The sequence below is a fragment of the Mustela nigripes genome, chromosome 3 (genome assembly GCF_022355385.1).
Source record: "Mustela nigripes isolate SB6536 chromosome 3, MUSNIG.SB6536, whole genome shotgun sequence".
Taxonomy (NCBI): domain Eukaryota; kingdom Metazoa; phylum Chordata; class Mammalia; order Carnivora; family Mustelidae; genus Mustela; species Mustela nigripes.
The window spans coordinates 164,525,767-164,548,534 of record NC_081559.1 but is presented as its reverse complement, the minus strand read 5'-3'; the positions used below and the strand labels follow the sequence as shown (position 1 = coordinate 164,548,534).

Here is a 22,768-nt window from a genome sequence, read left to right as displayed (position 1 = left end):
GTATCTGCTTCGAGGTCGAGACACCGGGGGTCAGAGGGGTTAGTCATTCGCCCCAAATCACACAGCAGAGCTGGGCTTCAGAGCAGACCTCTTGACTTCTAATCCCTTAAACACGGCAAAGTTACAGGTTCCCAAAGTGCAGGGAGGAAAGGGGCCCCTGCAGCACAGAGGCAAGCAGACTCTCCCTGTGCAGAGGGGTGTCGGGGGTCAGGCCTCCTGGGTTCATAATGGGGCTTCTCCTCGGAAGCACAGTGTGACCTGGGGCGAGTGGCTTATCCTCGGTTTGCTTCAAGTTCCTCCTCTGACCCTGGGAAGGTTAGCAGTTACGGTCAAGTGTGCCACTGGCTGCCCGGCCCCAGCTTCTCAGCATCCTCCTGTCCGTGGGGTGCGGAGATGCCCTTGTAGTGATGACGTCACCCCCGGAGCCGGCCCCTGTGACCCGACAGTGCTTCCTAGAAACAGGTGCCTTTTGGGCTGGGTCACATCTGAACTGTATGACTTTATGGCTAACTGGGGCTCTGGAGCTGTGCTTCCCCCTCAGACACAGCCTGCGAAGTGCTTTCTCCGCGGAGGGTCCATGAACTGCCCACATGTGCCATAGCTGAACCAGGTGGTTAGCCGCCCAGTTCTTGCCCAGATGGAAGGTAGATCGTTTCTATTAAAATCCCAAGGGTTCTGATAAATTTTAATGAGTGAAGAATGTAGTGCTTTCATCCTCTGAGCAGGGGGGTGGGGGTGGTCACTGCTGGCCTGGGGTGTGGTGGGGAGAGGGTGGAGGGGGGGTTCAGCCTGCTTGTGTCTTATTTCTGGCCTCACCCCTTCTCAGTCATGTCACTGCTTTCTCAGTCTCCACTTCCTCATCCGGTCAACAGAAATCATTGTATGGCCTGTTGGGAGGTTAAGTGAGGCCATGCTCACGGAAGTACCTCGAATATGGCAGATGCTGCTTAGTGGGCAGTGAGGAAATCTGGAACTTGCTGGGATGGGCAGCGCGGTCCCTGTGCCCCGCAACCTTTTGGTCATCTTTCTTGCCTTCTTTGCACTCTTTTTATTATTTCTTTATTTTTGTTTTTCTCCTCCTTCTGTCTCTCTCCCTCTCTTGCGTTTCTGGCCTTTTGTTCTTCTCTTTTTGCAGCTGTTCCCATCTCCCCAACCCCCAGCCCCCCCCCCCCCCCAGTCAAGGGTATATGTCTTCCAAATCTCTCAAGGGGCTGGGGTTTTGTTTTGGGGGTTTTGTTGTTGTTGTTGTTGTTTTGTTGTCACGGGAGGCATTTAGAGCAGGAGTCCCCAAACTCCTTCTGTAAAGGAGAAGAGAGTATTTTAGGCTTTATGGGCCTGAAGGTCTCCGTTGCTACTATTCAACTCTGCCATTGTCGTAAAAAAGCAGCCATAGAGGGGCGTCTGGGTGGCTCCTATGGGCATCTGGGTGGCTCAGTGCGTTAAAGCCTCTGCCTTCGGCTCATGTCATGATCCCAGAGTCCTGGGATTGAGCCCTGCATCCTGGAATGGAGCCCCGCATCGGGCAGTCTGTTCAGCGGGAAGCCTGCTTCCCTTCCTCTCTCTCTTGTGATCGCTGTCAAAAGCAGCCATAGAGAATACACAAAGGAACAAGCAAGGCTGTGTTCCAGTAAAACTTTATTTATAAAAACAGGCTGCAGATCTGATTTGACCTGCCAGGTATATAGTTTTCCAACCCATGATTTAGAGTTTTGCAGATTAAGACTCCTCTCACTGAATGCTGACGGACATTCTGGACCTCCAGTTCATGCACGGGCACTGAGGAAGCCTTTGGTACTTCCTTGGCTCTCCGTCCTGTTTGTTCACAGCACAGTCTTTAGGCAGTGAATCAAGAAATGATGGAAAGGATTACTTTGTTATTCACAACTGAATACCATTCAAGTCTAGAACGCTCTAAAAAAATTCCAGGCAGACAGTTGGATCACAGGTGGCTTGATCAGTTCAAAGGTAGGTGAGTGATGAACCTTGAACCCTCAGGATTCAGCAAAACTCCCTAGCCACAGCAGAAAAAGAGGAGCACAGTGCTGGTCGCTGGTCCGTGTGCTTTGCATAGCTATCTACTGATCCTCTCAGAAAGAGCTTGTTGACCCAGCATTGTGATTAAAATGAGCTGCTTTTCATCATTAAAGGGAAGTCTTTGAACTCACAGACCTGAGTTCAAGTTCTGACTGTGCCACAAGCAATCTGTATCCTAGGCAATTTAAACTCTTTGAACCTCAGTTTTCTCATCCATAAAATAGGGATAATAATAATAATAATACAGCAATATTCCAGGCTTCCTATGAGGGTTGAAGGAGGTAGTGCTGTCCATGCCTTTCACTATCACAGAGTAAAAAGCCTTACGTATTTGTTATGATTATGAGAAGAGGTTTCCGATGATTTTGGAGTTTCTCAGAGCCCCTCACTGAGATGACTCGGGAACAGAATCTTGCAACATTATGCTTGCCTCATCACCTTCCCAGGAATTCTGGAGGCCAGGCCTCCCTTCCTCAGGTGGAAGAAGAGGAATTCTCTCAGACTCTCGCCGGGGCGCTGCGACCCAGCGTCGAGGGCGTCGCCCAGGTTCCCCAGCAGCCCGCCTTCCCAGTGCTTTCTCTCACCTGGCCACAGCCTTTGCCTCTCCCCTCCACTGGCACCCCTCTCAGCTGTCAAGCAGTGATTTTTCCAGTGTCAAACTACATTTCATCTGCCAGTATTTATGCTTACTACCTCTTTTTATTCTCCTCAGTAGGGATGGAGGGAAAATAGGTCATCTTCCTTAAAAAAAAAAAAAAAGAGTAAGTATAGAAGTCCCCCAGACATTCATTTCTGGTGCCCAGCTTTCACTTTTCTATCCCTTTAAAGAACTCAACTGTCTTCCCTTTATATTCCAGGCATTCCTTTCTCTCCCTAAAATATAACATCACAGGTGACCATCCGAAGGACCTGGCCCACTCTCACTTTTCAGGAAAGATACTGTGTGACTCTTAGCCTGTGTGTTTCTGCATAGAGAACCGACATCTTGTTTCTGCTGCAGCTGTGCCCCTACATAGTCTGTCAAACAATGTCATCAGTCAAGGGCAAGGCAACTTCCCAGCATGGGGAAATGTAATTACAACACAAAGTCCACACACCACCCCAGAAAGTTATTTTTAACTCTGACCAATATGTTAGGCCAACAGCCTCGCCTGGTACAAGCTAATAATCGTACCTCACCTACACACACGCCCCTGTTCAGTATTCCTAGTACATACATCCTAGAATCATGCTAGCTTTTGCTGATTCACATTCAGTTCCTGTTCCTTTAAGACACTAAATTATTTTTAGTTCCCCACTTTCTGAAAACTAGTATAGGAACATGAAATATTTATGTTAAGTAATAACGCAGACATTTACTAATAAGTTATTTTCAGAGAAGCAAATATGTATATATAATGCCTTCTATTTCTCAGGCTTGTGTGAGGCGTGGGAGGTGAAGGAGTGATACTTGCTTCCAAGGTCAAGTCGTTATACTCATTTTCTCTGACCATGATCGACACCACCAATCGTGACCTAATGATATAACTTCAAGGACAAAATAGGAGGGCTATACCTGATCCTTTAAGTCAATGTTGGGGAGCATTTTTATGAACCTGCATTAAATATCTCATCATGCACTGAGCACCAATAGAGTTCCAAGTTATTGTCCAATTTAGATTTAATAACATGGCTGAAGCAATTCCCATTTTCTCTTCTGTGGGAGGCAGGTTGAAAAGTCTGAAGAGAGGGTAGAAGATTGATGGGTGCAGTGAGCAGCAATTTTGCTTAATAATGACAATGTACTTGAAGTAGCACCGCTTAGCATTTCCAGAGATGTGGCTGCTGTGCCCCCCATTTACAGGACTTGTCAGCTCCCAGAAATTGACAGAAGAGGTAGTTTGAAATAGACAGTTGGAACACATGTTTGAAAAGAAGTACCTTCCATCGTGATCACATTGAGAATGACTGGTCAATTTCGGTTTAGGAAATTTGTAATAGCACACTAAATCCCTTGCTGCTAAATAGAAAACAAACTCAGAAACATCAAGAAGCGTGGAATGGGCTGCTTCCCATTTGTTTTCTGGTTGATAAAGAATGCTTTCGTGGACTGAATGCTGTCTAGGTGGCTTCCCACGGAGCATTCAAGGGCAGCCTTGTCCAGGGGTTCAGACCCCAGCCTCTGATCTCCCCTGACCTACAGGAACTGTGCTATGTAGGATGAGTTATAAACCTCTTTGTGTCCCATCTCATCCTCATTTATTGCATGGGAATAAGGACGGCCCCTACTCCACAGAATGATGATTAATATTTTTTCCTATGAGTAGATAAGATATCCTATAGCCCCATTCGGAGAGATGAGGTCGAGTTTTAAAGAAGCCACTAACAGACCTGACATGATTTTTAAAAACTTTTTTGGGTTCTCCTGGCAACCCGATTCAGAATCGACCCGTGCCATGGACAAAGTGGCCGAGCTGGAGAAAATAGAACTAAATCCCATAACAAGCCGTTTCTCTGGGGCCGAGAAGACGCACGTGGCTCTCAGAAATCCTCTTGCTACCCACTGGGGTTCTCCCCGAATGCTTGGAGGCGGTGTGGCGGTCTCCTGCAGGCTTCGCTTTGGTGACTTTCTCATCCAGAAGAGAGCACCACTCTTTGATAGAAAGCTATTTGCAAAGGGACAGAATGTTTCTCTGCAGCTGTGATGTGAGTGCTATCAAAGTCATTGACTGACTTGGAAACGAGCTTAATATTATCTTCAGGGCTCCTGCTGCCCTGTCAGCTTGAGCCTTAGAGATTTGTGTAACTGGGACTCAGGAAGACAACCTTGACGCCCTGGCTGCAGGGAGACGAGCCCTTTGATACAGGTTCAAAGCAAGCTTGACAAAGAGCAGCTTTCCCCTGGGGCAGACTGACCACTGAGAACCCCTTCCTGCAGATCTGTTAATGAAGAGGCAGTCCACGAACACCAGCCTCCCTTAGCCCCTGGGAAGGCTTTCATTATTCCTGCCCTTCCTTGTCACCACCCCTCTCCTGCCTCTGCACCCCCTCCCCCAATCAGGCCAACAGCTTTGCCACCCAAGCCATCCAAACCGTCATTTGTCATTAGAGACAAGGGCTCTCTCAAAATGCTAATCTCCTGAGCTAGCTAGCATACTGTTAAATTTGAAAATGATTCGGTGACAAATCTCGCAGCTCTTGGGTCTGGCTTACAGCTGGAATCAGGGCATCGCCGCCCCACCCCCCACCCCTTTGCATCTGTTCTGCAGACACATTTGATCGAACATAGTTTCTAGGTCCCTTTTGACCTAGAACTTTGCCTCAGAGTTACTATCCATGGGCTCTTCATTAGAGGAATTACTCTCTAAGGGACAAAGTGTTTATCAGTCAGGGTCTTGGGCTCCAAACCAGAGCAACCAGCTTGCTCGCCCTTAAGCAAAAGCTCACCCTGTGGGATGGCCTTGGGGAGCTCACCGATCAAAGGGGCAGCCAGTGCGGCAGGCTTGGGAAGGGCAGAGCCCGGGGTAGCTTGGAGCAGGAGCTGGTTTGCACTCAGGAATACACCTGTCAATCACTCCCCCCACCCCACTCTGCCAATGATTCACATTGCTGGGGAACAAAAGGCAATTGCTCAGCCCTTGGCTAGGTAAGAAAGGGCACCATGCCTAACTGTCTTACCAAATTCTCTCCAATGGGGGAGAGAAAGGTCTTCAAGAAAAATGGGGGTTGCTGACACCAGAGGAAGGGCGAATGAAAGCCAAGGGACAAAACTCCGGTGCTTGCTGAGCTGCATTTCTCAGAAACTGTGTGTGTGGCTCATCTCAGAACCAAGATGGCACTGCAGGTGTCCATGACCCCTGCTCCCGTGTATCTCAGGGGGTTGCTGAACCTTATAGTGATCACGTGTGAGGGTGTTGACCCCATCTTTCTTTTAGTCAGAGTCTATGTATGAGCGTTCTTGCTTTCTTCCAACATGGCCTCTCAGTGTTCAAGGGCACCAGCAGCTCACCAGGGGACGTGGCGTTCACCGGTTCTGCAGGGGGCTGTTATGTGAGTCTGACTTTGTCTTTCATACCTGGGCCTGGGCTGCATCCAAGGGAGCCCCTTTGAGTAACTTAGGAAAACCTGGAGGATGTTTCATTATTTTTCCATGAAGTTCTGAGAAGGATGGGTCCAGTCCTATGTCCTGCTTGAACAGTGGCCTAAGCCAGGGACCGAAGAGATAGTGCTTAACCCTTCCTTTTGCTCAGGACCTGACACTGGTACTGGCACAGGCCTGAGGGGCTGTTGGCCTCAGGCTTCATGCTCAAGAAAGGCCTCAATTTTAGACTTTTGAGATGATCACAAAAGGTTTTTCTAAATGTCCCAGAGACACACTGCAAATATTGAAAGAAAAAGATGTATCAGGTAGGGGGTCTCAGCTGCAACCAAGAATAGTTAAATAAAAGGGGAACATGTTAAAGGACACTGAGAGGCTCAGAGAATCTCCAGAAGGAGCAGAGGACCAGGCTGAGAGGCTATACATCTGGAACCAATGCCTTCGGCCTAGCACAGGGCAGCGGGGAGACACAGTGCAATCCCTGTGCACAATGACCATGGAAGAGACCAGCTCCCATTGCTGGGCCAGCTGCAGAGGAGGGTAGAAAGCATGGTCTTGGCTCTTGCCTTAACAGAAGGCCTCTGCCTTCACGGCTGCGTGTTCAAAGGAACAACAGGTATCTGTACAAAGGCAATTGTGTGACCTTGAACTTGTGCTCATTCCATTAATGGACCATATACCCCACATGGCACTAGTAATGAATAGATTTGAAATACATTTTATAGCAATTTTAGGAATCTCGTGATGATATTGCATTCTGTGTTTCTTTAAAACAATTACATATCGAAATGTACCACAATTATTTTTCTATCTTCTTATGGCAGGGTTACAAATATACCAGGGTTCTCAAGGGAAAGTTACTCTGACCTCTCAGAGGTTCGTTCATTATCAGACTGTGTGATCCTTGGGCACACACAGAGCTCTCCACAGCTCTATTTCAGCAGTATCAGCGGGGACACGGGTGATAATACTTACCTACGTATTCGTTAGTGTTAATCAAATCGGCATTGCTAACTATCGCTAGGCATTGATGAACAAGCATTTCCTATAACTTATAAGATGCAATGAATAATGGTAATTATAACAATTTCCTTTACTTATTTCTGTATGTCTGTATTAGTAATGAGCTTGTACAGCTCTCCAGAAGTGTTAGGTATGTGACAGAACTCTGGGATTAGATGTTTACCTCTCCTTTAATTTAGTGCTCTATTTCCAAAACACAGTCACGTCCTAGAGGACAGGGGAGGCAGGAAATAAAACATACAGAAGGAAAATCATGCAATTCTCTTTGTTCATTTCCTACATATTTATTAAGCACCTACTTTGTGCCGGGGATGAAACAACATGATCTCAGTCTTAATGTGTGCACCCAGTAGGAAAAGAGGGACTTATCAGGAGATCGTTAGCTGACTTAGCATTCAGATGGTCTAAACCACAGAAGAAAGAGGGCCATCGGGGTCAGCTTCTCAGCACCAGGATTCTCTTTTTCCCCCAGCTTTATTGAGAGGTCATATAGGAGGCCCCAGGACTCTTGAATGGGGCTTAGGGAAGGTGGATGTGAGCAGTGAGGAGGGATCTGGAGTGAAGAAAACGGCATGCACCAAGATCCAGAAGTGTGAAAGTTCCAAGATCCGGAAGTGGGGAAGCTTCTACAGAACTGGAGGATTGCAGCTCGAGCAGAAGGCAAGGGTGGGAGGGGCGCCGTGTCTGCACCTCCCCAAGGGAAAGTGCACGCCTGTTCTTTTTGCTGCTGCTGATACTGCCGGGAATTTACATTTTGTGCTAATTGGACCTCATTTACATAATGCCTTATTATAAAGAGTCACTTAGATGTTGCCTAATTGTCTTCTCTCTCCTGCAACCCGAAGGCAGGCAGAGAAAGTCAAGGTCATGACCTCTATTTGGCTGAGGCAGAGAAATCTGATTTGACATTTTGCTGTCACAGATCTTTAGCTTTCTTATTTGGGTCTTTTTGCATATCGGTTTATTCCTAGCCCACAACAACTTCGCTGTGTATCCTTCAGTTTATTTTTGTCAGCCCGCATATGTATTTTCCCTGTAGATATAATACACAAATTTATATGTAATGTTTTTCCATGTATTATTATCCAATTTTCATTTTCTTTGCTTCCCCAGCATATTCAGGAATTCTAGTCTTTCACAGATGCCCGATATCCCGTTGAACAGTAACTTAAACAATATCATGGTGACAGTCTTGGTGTATAGAACTTAATTCTTCTGTTAGACCATTTCCCTAAGAGCATCAGTAATTCTTAACTTCCCATTAGGAAAAAATAGAATTTTATGATTCAGGGTTTCCCCTTCATTGCCTCTTGTATCTAGTAACCACTTAGGCACGAATTTTTATGCATTTTGCATTCTCTATCTGATGGCCTTACTGATCTGAGGCCTTACTGATGCATCGGCCCAGTCATATTTATGTCACAGTTTACAAAACGAGCCCAGGGGTTTCTGCCGTCAGTGTAAGTGTGATAGGTAGGAAAGCAGCAGCCCAGACTACGGAAGTATCAGAGACTGGGGTGGTCATAGAAAGCCACTTTAACCTGCGGGTCTGAATCTCCTCTATATTTTTCCCTAAGTTTATTTTCTCCAAATTGGTACCTCTTGTCACATCATAACTCATTCTACTCCTAGTAAATACTTACTAGGAGTAAGTATCTACTCCTTTAAATATTTTATTCATGTTCCTACTTTAGTGACATTACTTACTATTTGATCGGTAGGTAGCCTTCCCTCCTCCTTAGTCTTTGGAATTATTGTTGCTGTATTTGTATCTACCTCTGATTCATTTGATCTTTTCAACTTTTCTTTGTTTAGTTTTTGCTTTTTTTTTTTTTTTTTTTTAGATTCATTTATTTATTTGAGGTCGCACAGGGGTCCAGAGGGAGAGAGAGAGAGTCTCAAGCAGACTCTTGAGCACGGAGCCTGACGCAGGGCTCGATCTCATGATCCTGAGATCATGACCTGAGCCCAAACCAAGAGTCTGACACTTAACCCACTGTACCACTCAGGTGCCCCTTTACAACTTTTCTTTGTATCATTAAGTTGATTACATGTGTCAGATGAGCTGGTGATGACCTGAGGTAGGGGTCTTTGTGGACAGTGGTAAGAAGCGTAGGAAAGTAAGAGGGGAAACACAGAGGCCAATAAGCGGTGTTGGGCTCACTCAGATGACAGACGATGGTGGCGTGGACAATGATGGAGAGCAACAGAAATGGGCAGGTTTGGGATTCATTATAATAATAATTTTTTATTTTTTGAGATAGAACTAACAGTCTGGATGATAACTTGATGGGGACTTGGAAAAGTAGAGAGGGGTATAATTTATTGAGTTGGGGAACTCAAGGGAGGAACAAATTCAAGTGGGGGGAGTTATGGGAGGCATTCAAAATCAAGAATTCTGTTTGGACAGAAATCCAATGAGGATTGGAAACCAAGTAGGTAGTTTGGTGGAGGACTTCAAGATCCAGGCCAGCATCGTCTCGTTCATTTCTAGAATGGCGACGCACAAAAGCTCTGCCTCTGTCCCAGCTCTATCCTTCCAAGTCAGGGTGGAGGGAGCTTTGGGGAGCTCTTCCTTTGACTCAGACTCAGCCTTGGGGTTTTTACCAAAACCATTCCTGAGAGAGCTTATAGGAACCACACCAGATTATGCCCATATTATCATCCACTGCTGCCCAATCACTCCCTCCCCGCCCCTTTCCATTAAATGAGATTTAGGGCAAGAAGACATCCAACATTTCCAAGTACCTAGCCTGGAAGTCATTAATTATATTGTGTAAGATTGAAAGTATTGATAAACTGCTGAGAAGGATGATTAATATGCAGATAAACTGCTGAGAAGGATGATTAAGATGCAAATGGGTGACCTAGAGCCTGCTAAGGAATTATATTCTAAGTATTTTGTTATATTATGATTCTCAAACTTTCAGTTTTGCTGCAGACAAGGGAAAGAAATTCAAGGTACAATTTTCCTTGGTAACAACCAAATTCAATTTGATAACTACCAATTAGGAAATCCCTCTGGGAAAGGAGGGACAGGAATTTGGGATTTGGGCAGAGGTAATGAAGAAGCCTGGCACGCATCTAAAAAAAAAGAAAAAAATTCTGTAGAGCTGAGTACTGGGTCAGTGTGCTCATCAGACTCATACATGTTGTAAAAATTAATTTAAAAATCTAAACGTGAAAGGCAATACCTTCCTTTCACCCACTTTATCCTCATTAATCATCATAAGAAGTGATCTATTGGGTTATTTTCTCAGAAAATGTAATTACTTTGTAATGAAATGTTAATGCTATGTTCTATTCTTAAAGTCCCTTGCTCAGATGATAAAGCTTAATATGGCTTAATAGAGTTGCTAAATTTTCTTCTTTAAAGTTGTTCTTTTAATATCTTCTATTTGTCAGATGAGCTGGTTGATGACCTGGGGTGGGGGTCTTCGTTTTTACAAACAGGACTATTTCGGCAAAAACTCACCATCAGGCTGTTAACTTCAACATCTTCGAGGGCATGGTTTGCCACGGGGTGCCCCTCGTGACTATTTCCAGAGGCAAAGTGGTATATGAAGCTGGAGTTTTCAGTGTCTCGGCAGGAGATGGGAAGTTTATTCCTCGAAAACCATTTGCTGAGTATGTTTACAAACGGATCAAGCAGCGGGACCAGGTGAGTTGTGCAAAAGTGGGCTGTTACCTGCGGCTGGACTGTCACCTGTTCCTGGCTGTTGGGGATGTTGTCACAAACGCTAGGTTTAACACATTCTTGGGCTATAAGGATTGATAGGGGAGGTTCCAGAAAAATACCAGTTTTCAAAGAAGGAGTCGTTATTGGATGGATGTGTTTTCCTTTGTAATTGGTGTGTCTGTTGAGGGTTTCTCATGACCAAGTCAGGTTTCCCCAGGCAAGTTCAGGGTCCCTGGGAACATTTGGCCATTGGGTTAGTCAGTGTCCTCTGGGAAGCAGACATTTATGTTTTCATTAGGGGAAACCCCTGTATGAAAAGATGGGAGGGAGCCCGAAAAGGCTGGGGGAGCCTTCAGATGGCAAGTCAAGTCTCCCCTGGTGAAGGAGAAAGAGAAAGGAGTGGAAGCCTCCTGGTCTGCCGTATAGTCTAAGACAGACTGACCAGGGCCTTGGGGCAGCCCTTGAGCCAAGTCTCCAGTTGGTCAGCTACATGGCATGCTGTCATTGTCTGCGAACAGCTGTGGGAGGTGTGGTCTCTGTGCAGAAAGAGAGGTAGAGCTCAGAGCTTAGCAATGAATGGCTCCTTGAATGTCTGAAGGTTCATTCTAACGGCATGAGAACAATGGTGGAGTTTGGGGTTCAGGTAGATCTAAATATGAACCCTACCTTGCCCTTCCATGTCCTAGCTGTGTGGCCAAGAGCAAGATCTCTCCTCCTTGGGCTCAGCTGGTTCATCTCCTTAACAAACTCTAAGACTCAAATGAGAGTTTTAAATGGACGGGCCATAGTAGGAGTCAGATGTTAGTTTTGTCTTTTTGCTCTCCTCTTTTGATGACTAAATCCATAACAAAGTTCCCCCAAGACTTTGTTTGTAATAAATGTTATTATAAAAGAGATATTTGTTCTTAATCTATCTTGATCTTTCACAACTTTATTTACATTCCACTGAATTTTAAAAATTCATCTTATTAATACACTGACTTGTCAGAAAGTTTCAGATTAAAGCCATTTAGATTGCTGGATTTGGGGTGGGCGGAGGCAGCCTGTGCCCTTAAGCCCACATGGGGACAATAGGCCAGGACTGGATGGCCGAGACCTTCCACGGCTGCCTTTCTGATTTTTACTCGGCAGGCTTCACTCACTGTGTTCCTCATCGGACCATAGAGGCAATAGAATTTAGAACACTTGGATTTGTTCTAAGGCTTCTCTCTCTACTTTCCCCAAACAGTCCTCTGGCTGTTTTTCAATGCATCCCATTTGGATCTTGTAGTCTGTCTGGTTTTTGCTCTTAACCCTTGTGAGAAATTTTTACTTGTGGATTCTCGGAGTCCGTTATACAAGATTCATCCTGGTGGTGGTTGTTGTTTTGAACTCTTCTAAAGCTTTGATTAAGTTGACAAGCTCTCCAGAATGTTTTAAATTCTCAGGGTGCTGTAATTTTATATAGTATATTTCAGCCAAAATGTTTAAGATTACAGTTCATTTTGCTAGGGTTAATTTGTAAATGTTGACACTGACAGGGGACAGGTAGATGGCGACTAGAAGAATCCTATGTGTTTCTGACCATTTATGTGATAGATAACAGCACTACTGACATTTACCAACTGCTAACTGGATGCAAATCAGGGCATGGGAGCTGTCACTGTAACAGCTCTGTGAAGGAGAGAAGTATTATTTTGCCCATTTTAAACATTAGAAAACAAGCTTTGAGAAATTAAGACACTGACGCAGGTCACACAGCTAGTATACAGCAGGGCCAAAACATAAACTCTGGTTATTTGGCTCCAAAAACTATATACATGAGCAATAAAGGATATTGTAGGTCATAGAGACTGAGTTAAATGAGTTCATGGGAGATCAATGATTCAGCAGTGTGAAAAACAATGGTCTCTCAAAAAAATATTTAATCTGAATTGGAGGTATTGCTAGCAGCAAATTCATACCTGAAACCACGGGAGTAGTATAAGGGATGAGCTGAAAGAGTGCGTCAGGAGGGAGAATCAACAGAACTGAGTGATAGGTTAAGTGACCCTTGAAGTGGGTTCAAGAAGGTGCCGCTCCTGGCGTCAGTTCCGGTTGCTCACCAGCAGGGGCGCTACACTAACGGGATGCCTGACAGTCTGTATTTCAATGGCTAACCTTACCGAAGTCTTCCTCTTGTAGAGAAAATGTTTGAGGCAGCAGAGATCCCACCAAATGACTGTCTCCATCAATTCTCCTTTCCAAATGATCATTTTATGTTTTGTTGGCAAAATTCATGTCAACGTCCTTTTCAAGAGTTTACTATCAATTTTGTGAGGTTTTTTGGTTTCTTAGTATTTTCTCTTCTGACATGAGCAGCTTTTAAGGCATCCAGGTGCATTATTGTTTTTCGCAATAACAGTAAGTGATAGTTGTTATCATTACTGTCATGTGTTGTTCTGAGCACTTACTATCTGCCAGACACTGTACCAGGCAGTTCCTATTCATTATTTTACTAAATCTGCATCACAAGCCATATGGTAGATATTATCTTCCTCATTTTACAGACTAAAAAGCCGAGTCTCAGCAAGATTAAATAACTTTCCCTGGGATAAGCTGTAAGTAAACATTAGAGCCAGGATTTGTAATATGGTTTCTGACTCTCACCATATCATGGGACCTCCATAGAGCAAGAAAGGAAAAGAAAATGATTGTGAAATTCAAAGCTTAGGGAAATTCATTATTTTGCAAACCACTGGTGTGGGAAAAGTATCAAATAAAATGGATAAAATGAGGTTTGGAGGTTGCCTGGAACCATTTCAAACATTTTTTTTTTTTTCTCTCCATTAAGCAAAGATAATTTTAATAGAAGAAAAATACCACACTAAGGTTAAGAAAGGGAGTTGTTAGGCATTCAGATTTTAAACTCACATTAGGTTATTAGAGCTCTTGCTTTGATTTTCACTTAAAACATTCGGGTTATTGTGGGAGTGGGGCTAAGAGTTGGAAGGCAAGCAGAAACAACCCATACCATTTCTCCTGTTCACTTGTTATCCAGCCCAGGAAAATTAATCACTTAAGGTTCTGGACTCCCAAAGAACAGGTGGTAAAGACACAACTCCTGCTCCAGAACTCAGCTGATCTGGCTGGAGCGTTGGTGTTTTGAGGACAGCATCTCATACTTTCATGCCCGGTGCTTGGTACATAGTAGGAATTTGACAAACAGACTGCAAATGGAAGGAGCAAAGACTATAGTTTCAGAGGTCATCGAAAGAAATTTAAATCAAGTTACCCAGAAGATTGCCCCCTGACTCTGCCCACACAGTGGAGTTGTCTGTGAGCCTGATTCTTGCCCATAATTTTATTACTTCATAAAACTTACCATCCTCATACCATGCAGCTATCACTGTTATTAGATATAGTGAGGAATTTCGATGGAAACAGCATTTTTTATCCAATTTGACAGCTTTAGGGAATTGTCATTTTATTTATTTTAACATGTAAGCAGCCGACCCTTAAGGGAAAAAATTTAAATCAGAAGATGAGGCATCAAACTATCTGATAAACATAATAAAATATGTATTTCAATCTTTTATAAAAAGGCACTTAAGGGAGAGTTGTGGGGGAGATGAAGGAAGGGGAAGAAAAAAAAAGTAACGGCAACTTTCATATTCAGGAGCGTCTTGAAAAAACAAAATCAACTTACACACTGTTCATTCTTTACCCCCAAAAATATAGTTCTTGAGATTCAAATAGATCCTTTTTTTCTAGAATTTTTGTGTTTAGACTTGTAATTCTCACCAGCTCTTTAAGTCGTCTCTTTTTCTCTCTTTTTCAGTATTAAGCAACCCAGTCTATTCTGGGACATCAGGGTCACATTGCATTTTATAGAGAAACAGGAATAGCAGGGCCTGGTTTCTGAGCGTGGCTGCCAAAGCTTTTAAACTTTTAAAGCTTTGCAACAATAAGCATAATTTGCCTTTTAGATAAGACACAATGGAAGGGATGGCTGATCGGGTCCTTGAAATGAGTGTTCTCCACTTCTGAGGTAACCGTTTGTCAATGTCTTTCTCAATGTGGGAGCTCAGAGAAAATAATTTAAGAGAAGCCAGTGACTGCCATGTATCCTGATTTCCTCAGACTGGTGGTTAATGATTCTAAATGGGGAGACCTCTGGGGGAGTCAGCTCCTTGTGGCTCCCGAGAGACACCTGTGTGTGCCTCCTCCCAACTCCTCGTTCTGTGAGGTCACATGAGTAGCTTGAAATCCACTGTGGTGGGAGTATGGACACCCCAGAAATAGGCAAGTGCTACAAACCAGGGCTATTGGGGTGGTGAGTAAAGGGAAGACAGAGATGCTTGGTAACATTGACCAGCACAGCACTGTACATGGGGACCTGGTGTCCCGGCATAGCGCTGTACACGAGGATCCAGTGTCCCGGCATAGCACTGTACACAGGGAACTTGTGCACCAGCATACCACTGTACACGGGGACCCTGTGTCCCAGCATAGCACTGAACACAGGGACCCTGTGCACCAGCATACCACTGTACACGAGGTCTCTGTGTCCCAGCATACCACTGTACACAGTGGCTCTCTAAGTACTCTCCCTTTGGGCTTTAGCCACTCAGCATTCATGCAGTAAATATTTATTGATAACCAATCATGTGCCTGGCCCAGCTTAATCCTTACCACAACCTTCTGAAGCAAGGAGTGGCTCCCAATCTCATAAATTAAGAAATCGATGCTTAAGGAGGTCACGTCGTGACTCAGTGGCCGCATCAGAAGTCAGACCCTGATTTTCTGACCTTCAGAGCGAATCTTTTCATCCTCTTCTGCTGCAGCATACCGATCACGACATTTAATCCCCACTCACGCACGTGGCCACCTGCCCCCGTGCTCAGGATGTCCCCCCACCAGCCTCCCCTCCTGCACATGAGGTTCTCTTATCCTCGCAGCGGCAAACTCACCCAAAGAACAGTCCCTGAAATGAGAGGGCCCAGCTTTGTCACATGGTCCTTGAGAAATAGCTCGGCAGATGTGTTGGAGGTTAAATGGAAACATTTGGTGGATTGCAAACTATTACTGAAATGCGAGGTTTCTCTGTTATGGGTCACCTCCATTGAACCTAGGGCTTACTCATGTGCAGGGTTGGGGTGGGGGGGTGTTCACCGTTCCTGAAGAGCTTGGTTCCGTGTGTGTTGGTTGCCTCTTAGCTCACCAGACAGGCATGGATTTCATTGACTGCTCGTTTGGACTGTGTAGTGTTGGACCAATGTCCGCTGCTTGGAATCTGGAAGTTCTGTTTTTATTGCTATTTTATTTCTTAGCCTCCAAGGGTGGGTTGGCATCAGAACTTCCTTTTCGGCCCCAGATTCTTCTCTGTCGGTCTTCCTGGTCTCAGAAAAGCTAGCATCCCAGCATTCCACTCTCTGTGTCTCCCAGTTTGTGGCGCTGAAGTTCCAGGTCTGTTGGAGACACTTACTATATCTCCATGTGATGAGGTCAGTTAGCCACTGGAATAAAGGAATCTAGAGGATGGAAGAGATCAGAGCTGGACCTAAAATTTGGGAATTGTGGCGTGTAAATTTGAAATCATAAGTCTAGGGCTACCTAGGAGACTGTAGGCAGAGAAGGAAGGGGGCTTGAGATGGAGCTCAGGGGCTGCCAGCCTCCAGAGGCCAAGGAGCAGAGGAGCCAGGAAAGGAGCCTGAGAAAGCTTCCCGGTGAGGTAGGAAGAAAACCAGGAGAACATGGAGAAGAGAAAGCAAGCCGAGAAGAGACCTGCTCTCTTTGTTCAGCCCAGAGCCCTCTGCTTCTTGGTCGTCCTGCTCTTCGAGAAATGTTCTCTGAGAGTTAGGTATGGGTTTAGCTGGGGCACTTGAGTTGGAGTCCACGTGAAGCACTGTACTCGTTTGGGATCCTAGGGAACGAAGCCTGCTTTACTTCAGCCCCAACCACTTAGGGATAGCCCAAGAGCACCACATACTGGTCTCCCCAGATGCTGGGGCCGTGTCAGGACTGGGCACTTCACACTTCAGGGGGAGACTTGTCGTGGTCACTGTAGAGAAGTCACAGGAGTTGTAGGTCAGGCCTATTCAGAAAACAGAGGTGCCCCTCAGCTTCTGCATAACACAGCGACAGCTTGAGAGTTTGCAGAATGAGCACCGTCAGCCTTCCGTTTTATCCCGGTGAACATCTACTGAGGTTCTGAAATACACGTCGAGGGCAATGCCAGGGGCAGGAGGCAGTACAAAGACGAACAAGGTGTGGGTTCAGCATTGAAGAGTTTATGTAACGCACCTCTAAGGATAAGAAGATACTAAAAGGTGAAAAGTGCTAGGAGAGTTGGGACCTGAACTTAAATTGTCTTTGATTCCTGTCCAGTCGTCTATCAAAGGGGAAGGCTGTGGAGCAGCAAAGCCTCCCCAGAGTGTGTGTGGGGGGTGTGTTCCTGAGGCAGGAGTGCAGGCAGGAGTGGTTCTGGCAGGAAATCGTGCCCTGCCTCCCCAGAGCCTCAGAGGCAGGTGCAGAGTGGGACCATGGGCAGATCGGACTGGCCGGTCAGGCCAGAGGGACATAGTGGCTCCTGTGCCCAGAGTGGCCAGCCAGGCTCTGAGTGCTGTGACGGCATAGCCAGAAAGTGGGTCCTAGACAGCCAGGTGAGCTGAGACCTGCCCGCAGGTATCAGAGGGCCACCGGCCAGAGGAAGTGCAGCCCTGAGAACAGAGAAATGGTGAACCACCATGAGGGAGTATGAGGGAAACGGAGTCAGCCCAGGCTGGGACAACCCATCCAAAGAGGCGACAAAGCTTGGAAGGGGAGCTTCTTCCCATCATACCCTCGGTAGAAAGCCATCAACTGTGTAGTATTTCTCATGGAAAAACAGAGCAGGTACCCCAGGCCCGAATCTACAGGAAGAGAGGGGCAGGTGAGCAGATGATGACAGAAAACTGGCGAGCAGGTTGGAGAGCTTGTCAGGATTGTCTGGGCTGAGTTAAAGACGAGGAATCTGAGGTAGTTAGGCCCCAGGGAGGGCGGCAATGCCAGCAAGGGCAAGGGCAGAGCCCTGGCAGGAGGACCAGGGAAGGACACGTGCTACCCCCGAGCCTGCCCCGGGGTGGGGGAGGGATCCTCCAGGGGACTGAGCCTGACTGAGGGGGGGCAGCGCCCGGCCTGAGGGCCACGCCCACGTCCCTGTGTCAGCCCCCACCTCCCACGAAGGAGTCTGGGAGCGACGGAAAAAAACAAGAGCTGAAAACCACCAGCAGTGAAGTTTCAAAGGAACTGCTGGATGAAGAGGGAGACAGAGTGGGGCTGATGAGAGACAAGGCAGCATGGCAGGGGACACAAAGGCCTGCCCATTTATGTCCCTGGAGGTTGATCTGAAACACACCACAGGTGTGGCAGAGTGCCAATGCTGAACGGAAATGAGAAAGGCAAGACCCCTCGGCTTGTAGGCAACACCCGGAAATGAATCTTGGCTGCCTTAGCTGGTTCTGATGATGCCCGTTAATTGTGTTTGGTCCCTGTAACAGCCTCAGACGCGTCCCAGGGTGCATCCGTTCTGTGGTCACCCGAGGCTTAAGTGACAGATCGTACAGTCTGGCTGGAAGAGTAAACCAGGGGAAGAAAAAACACGAAGACCTCCCTGAGAATGTGGTCAGAGAGTGGGGTGTTAAGTGGGTGTAAAGTTTCAGGTGTGGTTGGCTCCAGGTGACCACAGGGTCCAGGGACTGGAAGGCAGAAATAGGAAGCTGGTCCTCCATTTCCCGGTGTGGGTGTTCCTCAAGACAACAAGAGCGTCCAGGGTGAAGAAAAGCACAGAGTCGACAGTGAGCCAAAATGGAAGTCCAGCAAAGCCTCTAACCAGACCCAGAAAGTGGACGGAGACCAGGGCTGCTGAGCGGAGGAGGGCGGGGCGCCTCCCAGCTGCCAAGGGCTCCCCGTGCTCCCGACGCTTTACTTCAAACCTCAGAGCAGAAGGGACAGGCTCTGTGTTGTTCTTTGTTTTGTCCTCTGTGCCTGCAGAGTATCTGGGGCGCTCTGTGTTCAATAAATATTGAATGAAGGAAGGCAGTGCTTTGTATCTAGGAGATGGCTTGCCTTCCCTCCGTTTCCTAGATGAGTGAGTAGATTCGGGGGGTCTGGTAGCTTGCTGGCTTCCTACAGCTAGCGAACCACAAAGCCAGCGCATCCTATGCCCAAGCCCACGTTGCCAATCACTACGGTGTATTCGTTTTGGTGGTCCAAACAAGACAAACATTATTTGTGTGTGTGTACATATTTATGGCTACACACACATTTATTAAGAGCTTATTCTGTGCTAGGCATTATTCTAAATGATTTACTTATTTGTCACCCTCTCACGATCACCCCATAAAGTAGGTTCTGTGATGACTCCCGGTGTAAATCGAGGCAAAGGAAACACGGTGATAAGTAACGTGCCCAGACAGTCTGGTGTCAGAGACCAGGTCCTTCATCCCTGTATCTTGCTGCCTCTTGACGTGTCCGTGGATTTGTATCCATATTTACAAACAGCATGCTTTCGTTACTGCTGGTGAACTCCGTTGTTTATAAAATCCAGATTGCTCAACTCTGAGCAAGCCCTGAATTCAGTCAAGCCAAATCCAGCCCCAGCAGGGAAGGAGGGGTTGGTTGGGTTCTGCTGCTCAGCCGGCCACCCAAGAGGTGGAGTTAGAGACGTGAGATTGTGTGGATGGCCGATGACACACAGCAGCAGGTGAGAAAATGAGAAAACCCACACACAGATTGCTAGAATCTGAAAAACAGGCTCTGAGTCTTAGGAGAGGTACAACAAAGCAGTCTAGGGACACCGGCGTCTCACTGAAACTAGAAGGAAAGGTAGGAGCAGGTCGGGAGGACTCCAAGGTGGAAGTAGAATGAGACAGTCATGAGGGTGTGACAGAGGCTAATCTGTAAGTTTCAGTGAAAAGAACAATCGCTAGAGAGTGCTCCCTGGGCCTTTGTCAGACAGGGCAAAGAGCGGGCCACAGCATGTCCGAGGTGGCCAAGAATGTCTGGGAAAGGGCGAGTGGTGGGAGGCAAGTGACATGTGAATTTGCAAGGTTCAATTTTGTTCTCACACTTCATCAAGGGAGCTGCATTCCGCTTTGAATTCCCGAAGTCAGTAAACCATAAGAGAAAAATGAACTGTTCTGTTTCAGACTTGCACACCTACTCCTGTGAAGCGCGAACCCTACAAGGGAGAAGTGGTCACAGTGAAATCTACAGAGACTAAGAAGACTCCTTAGCGGGGATCAGGACACTGCCCTCCCCCGCTGAGCTAGGTGCTGTGGTAAGAGACGGTGATCCAAGAAAGTAGTCCTTCATGACAACGTAGGAAATCAGCCTTTCTGTTTTCATAAGCCTTTGAAGAGTCCAAGGCCAAGGTCAAAGCCTTCAAAGTGACTTAAGTCTCTAGGACAGATTAGCTAAGGGGAGACTGATAAAAGACCTCTTAACGCAAAACACTCAGATGAGCCTCCAGATTGAAGAAGGCCTTGGTCTGGTTAGAGATTTATTCTCTGAGATGTTAGGAAACAGTCAGCAAAGCCTTGAAGTATCAAATATGAGCGAGAGGCAAGTAGGCCAGTAGCATGCCGAGGGACCTGTGACTGAGGAATTTGACGCATCTCAAGACAGAGATTATAATTTCGTGGCCAGAATTTATAAACTGTTCAATTGGGGCTTTATCTGAGAAAATAAATCTTTGTCTTGTAAATGCAACTTATGTTCCAGAACTTAGAATGAAAGAAAAATGAATCAAATGTTGCTTTGGGGGGTATAATTTTTCAGGAAAATTATTTGGTAGGATTTGATGTACTTGATCATACACTTCATTTTTGGAATAATATTGTAGATATGGTCAATTTGAAAAAATATTTCAGTACTTCCTCAGTTTTGTGTATTGACATCCAGATCTTTCTCTTTTTAAGCATCTATTATCATCTTTCTTATCAATTTCCTCCCTTCCTTCCTTCCTTTTTTTCTTTTTTAATCAGTTATTTTCTGAGCCTGCACTGTAGATGTCTTTTCAGGAGTGGCTGTGCCAACACCACTGAATTTATGAAATGTACATGCTTTGCCAGTTTTACAATGTTACTCAACTCTAAATTCTTAAAATTTAATGATGTTTTCAAATGTTTCAACACATCGCAGTCTGCAAAACACTTACACAAGGGGTCGACATAATGAACAGGGGTAGGTGTTTGTGTTAATTAGGGACATTGCCAAAGGACTACATTTGTTTTTGTTTTTGTTTTTTAAGATTTTATTTATTTATTTGACAGAGAGAAAGAGATCACAAGTAGGCAGAGAGGCAGGCAGAGGGGGAGGGGGATGCAGGCTCCCCACAGAGCAGAGAGCCTGATATGGGGCTCTATCCCAGGACCCCAAGATCATGACCCCAGCAGAAGTCAGAGGCTTAACCCACTGAGCCACCCACGTGCCCCCCAAAGGACTAGTTTTACACACACCCACTTAGTAGTTGCACGTTTTCACATTAGGACAACCGAAGCTTCCCTAAACCCCGTGACTTGAAAAGTGAGGTGCTGTGAATATGTTATGTTCTCTTTATTATGGAATGTTGCCTTTAACCATGCTAGGCAGCCAAAAGTTTCAAGGTTTGTTTTTGTTTGTTTGTTTGTCATTTCCTTCCTATTGGAGTCCTTTTTCCAATCCAGGAAGGTTGTATTAAAAATTCAGAGGAAGAAAAAAAAAATAAATAAATAAATAACAATTCAGAGGAAGATTAGCAAGAAGGAGACATTCTAATGAATGCTACAACATGCTATTAACAGAATTTATAGGGTCTGGATTAGTGTTTTCTTTGATGATAGCATTTCTTGGGGGTGAGGCTTGAGTTCTGCATCTCTTCGTGAGGGAGAATGTTACACTGAGTTCCTTTTATTCTGTTCAAAGGTGAAATCAGAGAAAAGGATTCTGCTGTCCCATCTCTGTTGAGCGTCATCAGCCCGTGGAGAAGCAGGCCTTATTTCAACTCCCCAAGATCCTTTTGAAAAAATAATCGCTCCAGGCCTCTTTGATTTCCTTTCAGAAGCAATTGCTGTCTTTCTCACTGTGACTTTGTTGCTGCGTAAGACTGAAGATATAAATGAGTATTATTGTGATGGGAAGTCGAGGTGAAAATCCATTGATGATACTTTAAAATGTCATCCTCGCTTGCGCTGGATCTCTTACTTTGAAATTTTAAAAATCACTTTCTTGTGTAAGGGTTGTTTTAACGGCTACGTTTGTTTAAAAGAGCGAACTCTGTGGTTTTACATCCAATTAGAATTAATAAACACTCAGATCTTCACTTTATATCCCATTTTCTGGGTTATGTGTATCTTCCTCTAACTTGTAGGATTGGGACTCTGGGGAGGTTGGTTTTGATTCAAAATCGTAATTTGGTATGTGACATCTGTTTCAGCAACTTCTGGAAAGCGGGTCCCTGAGCAAACCTCATGTAATTAAACTGGATACTCAACCTTAGATTATGTCTAAGGCAAATTATCCAGTCACCTAGATGAGTGCAGGACTTGGGGGAATTAAAGGGAACCAGCATGGCTGGAAGATGCTACAGTGAAACCTTCCCTCTCCGGGGCTTCCGGGTCTGTCCTGTGATCCTTCTGTGTCCGCAGAGAAGTTGGGCTTCCATGTTTTCCCCTAGGTAACTAGGTCAAGAGGAATTTTTAAAACATGGAGGAAAATCAGGGCAATTATGCTCATATTACAGATGCACTTGCCCCTGGCTTACTCCCTTAGATCAGGAGCGCATCTGCACTTTTGACCAAGGGCGATAGGAGTCCAGTTCGCTCCATTATCACTGGTTCCGAACACACAGAGGAAAGGACAGTGAACTACACCTAAAGAAGACTCACAGGTCTTCTTTTTGTCAGGTAAGAGATACTTTAAAAATTTTATTAGTATTCTCCCCTGGTTGGCTGATAGAAATTCTGCAATCAAAT

At 45.6% G+C, this 22,768-nt stretch overlaps 1 protein-coding gene across 2 annotated transcripts in view; it reads left to right on the top strand.

Annotated features, from left to right (window-relative positions):
- DPYS (dihydropyrimidinase) overlaps positions 1-22,128 on the top strand; it is a 74,448-nt gene extending 52,320 nt beyond the window's left edge. The window contains exons 8-10 of one of the 2 annotated variants that reach the window (XM_059395023.1): positions 10,589-10,796; positions 19,964-20,094; positions 21,720-22,128. In XM_059395023.1, coding sequence (XP_059251006.1) covers positions 10,589-10,796; positions 19,964-20,050 — 295 coding nt within the window. In that variant the 3' untranslated portion in view covers positions 20,051-20,094; positions 21,720-22,128. The remainder of the gene's footprint in view (positions 1-10,588; positions 10,797-19,963; positions 20,095-21,719) is intronic. The other variant, XM_059395024.1, reaches the window with a different exon arrangement.
- The last annotated feature ends 640 nt before the right edge of the window (positions 22,129-22,768 follow it).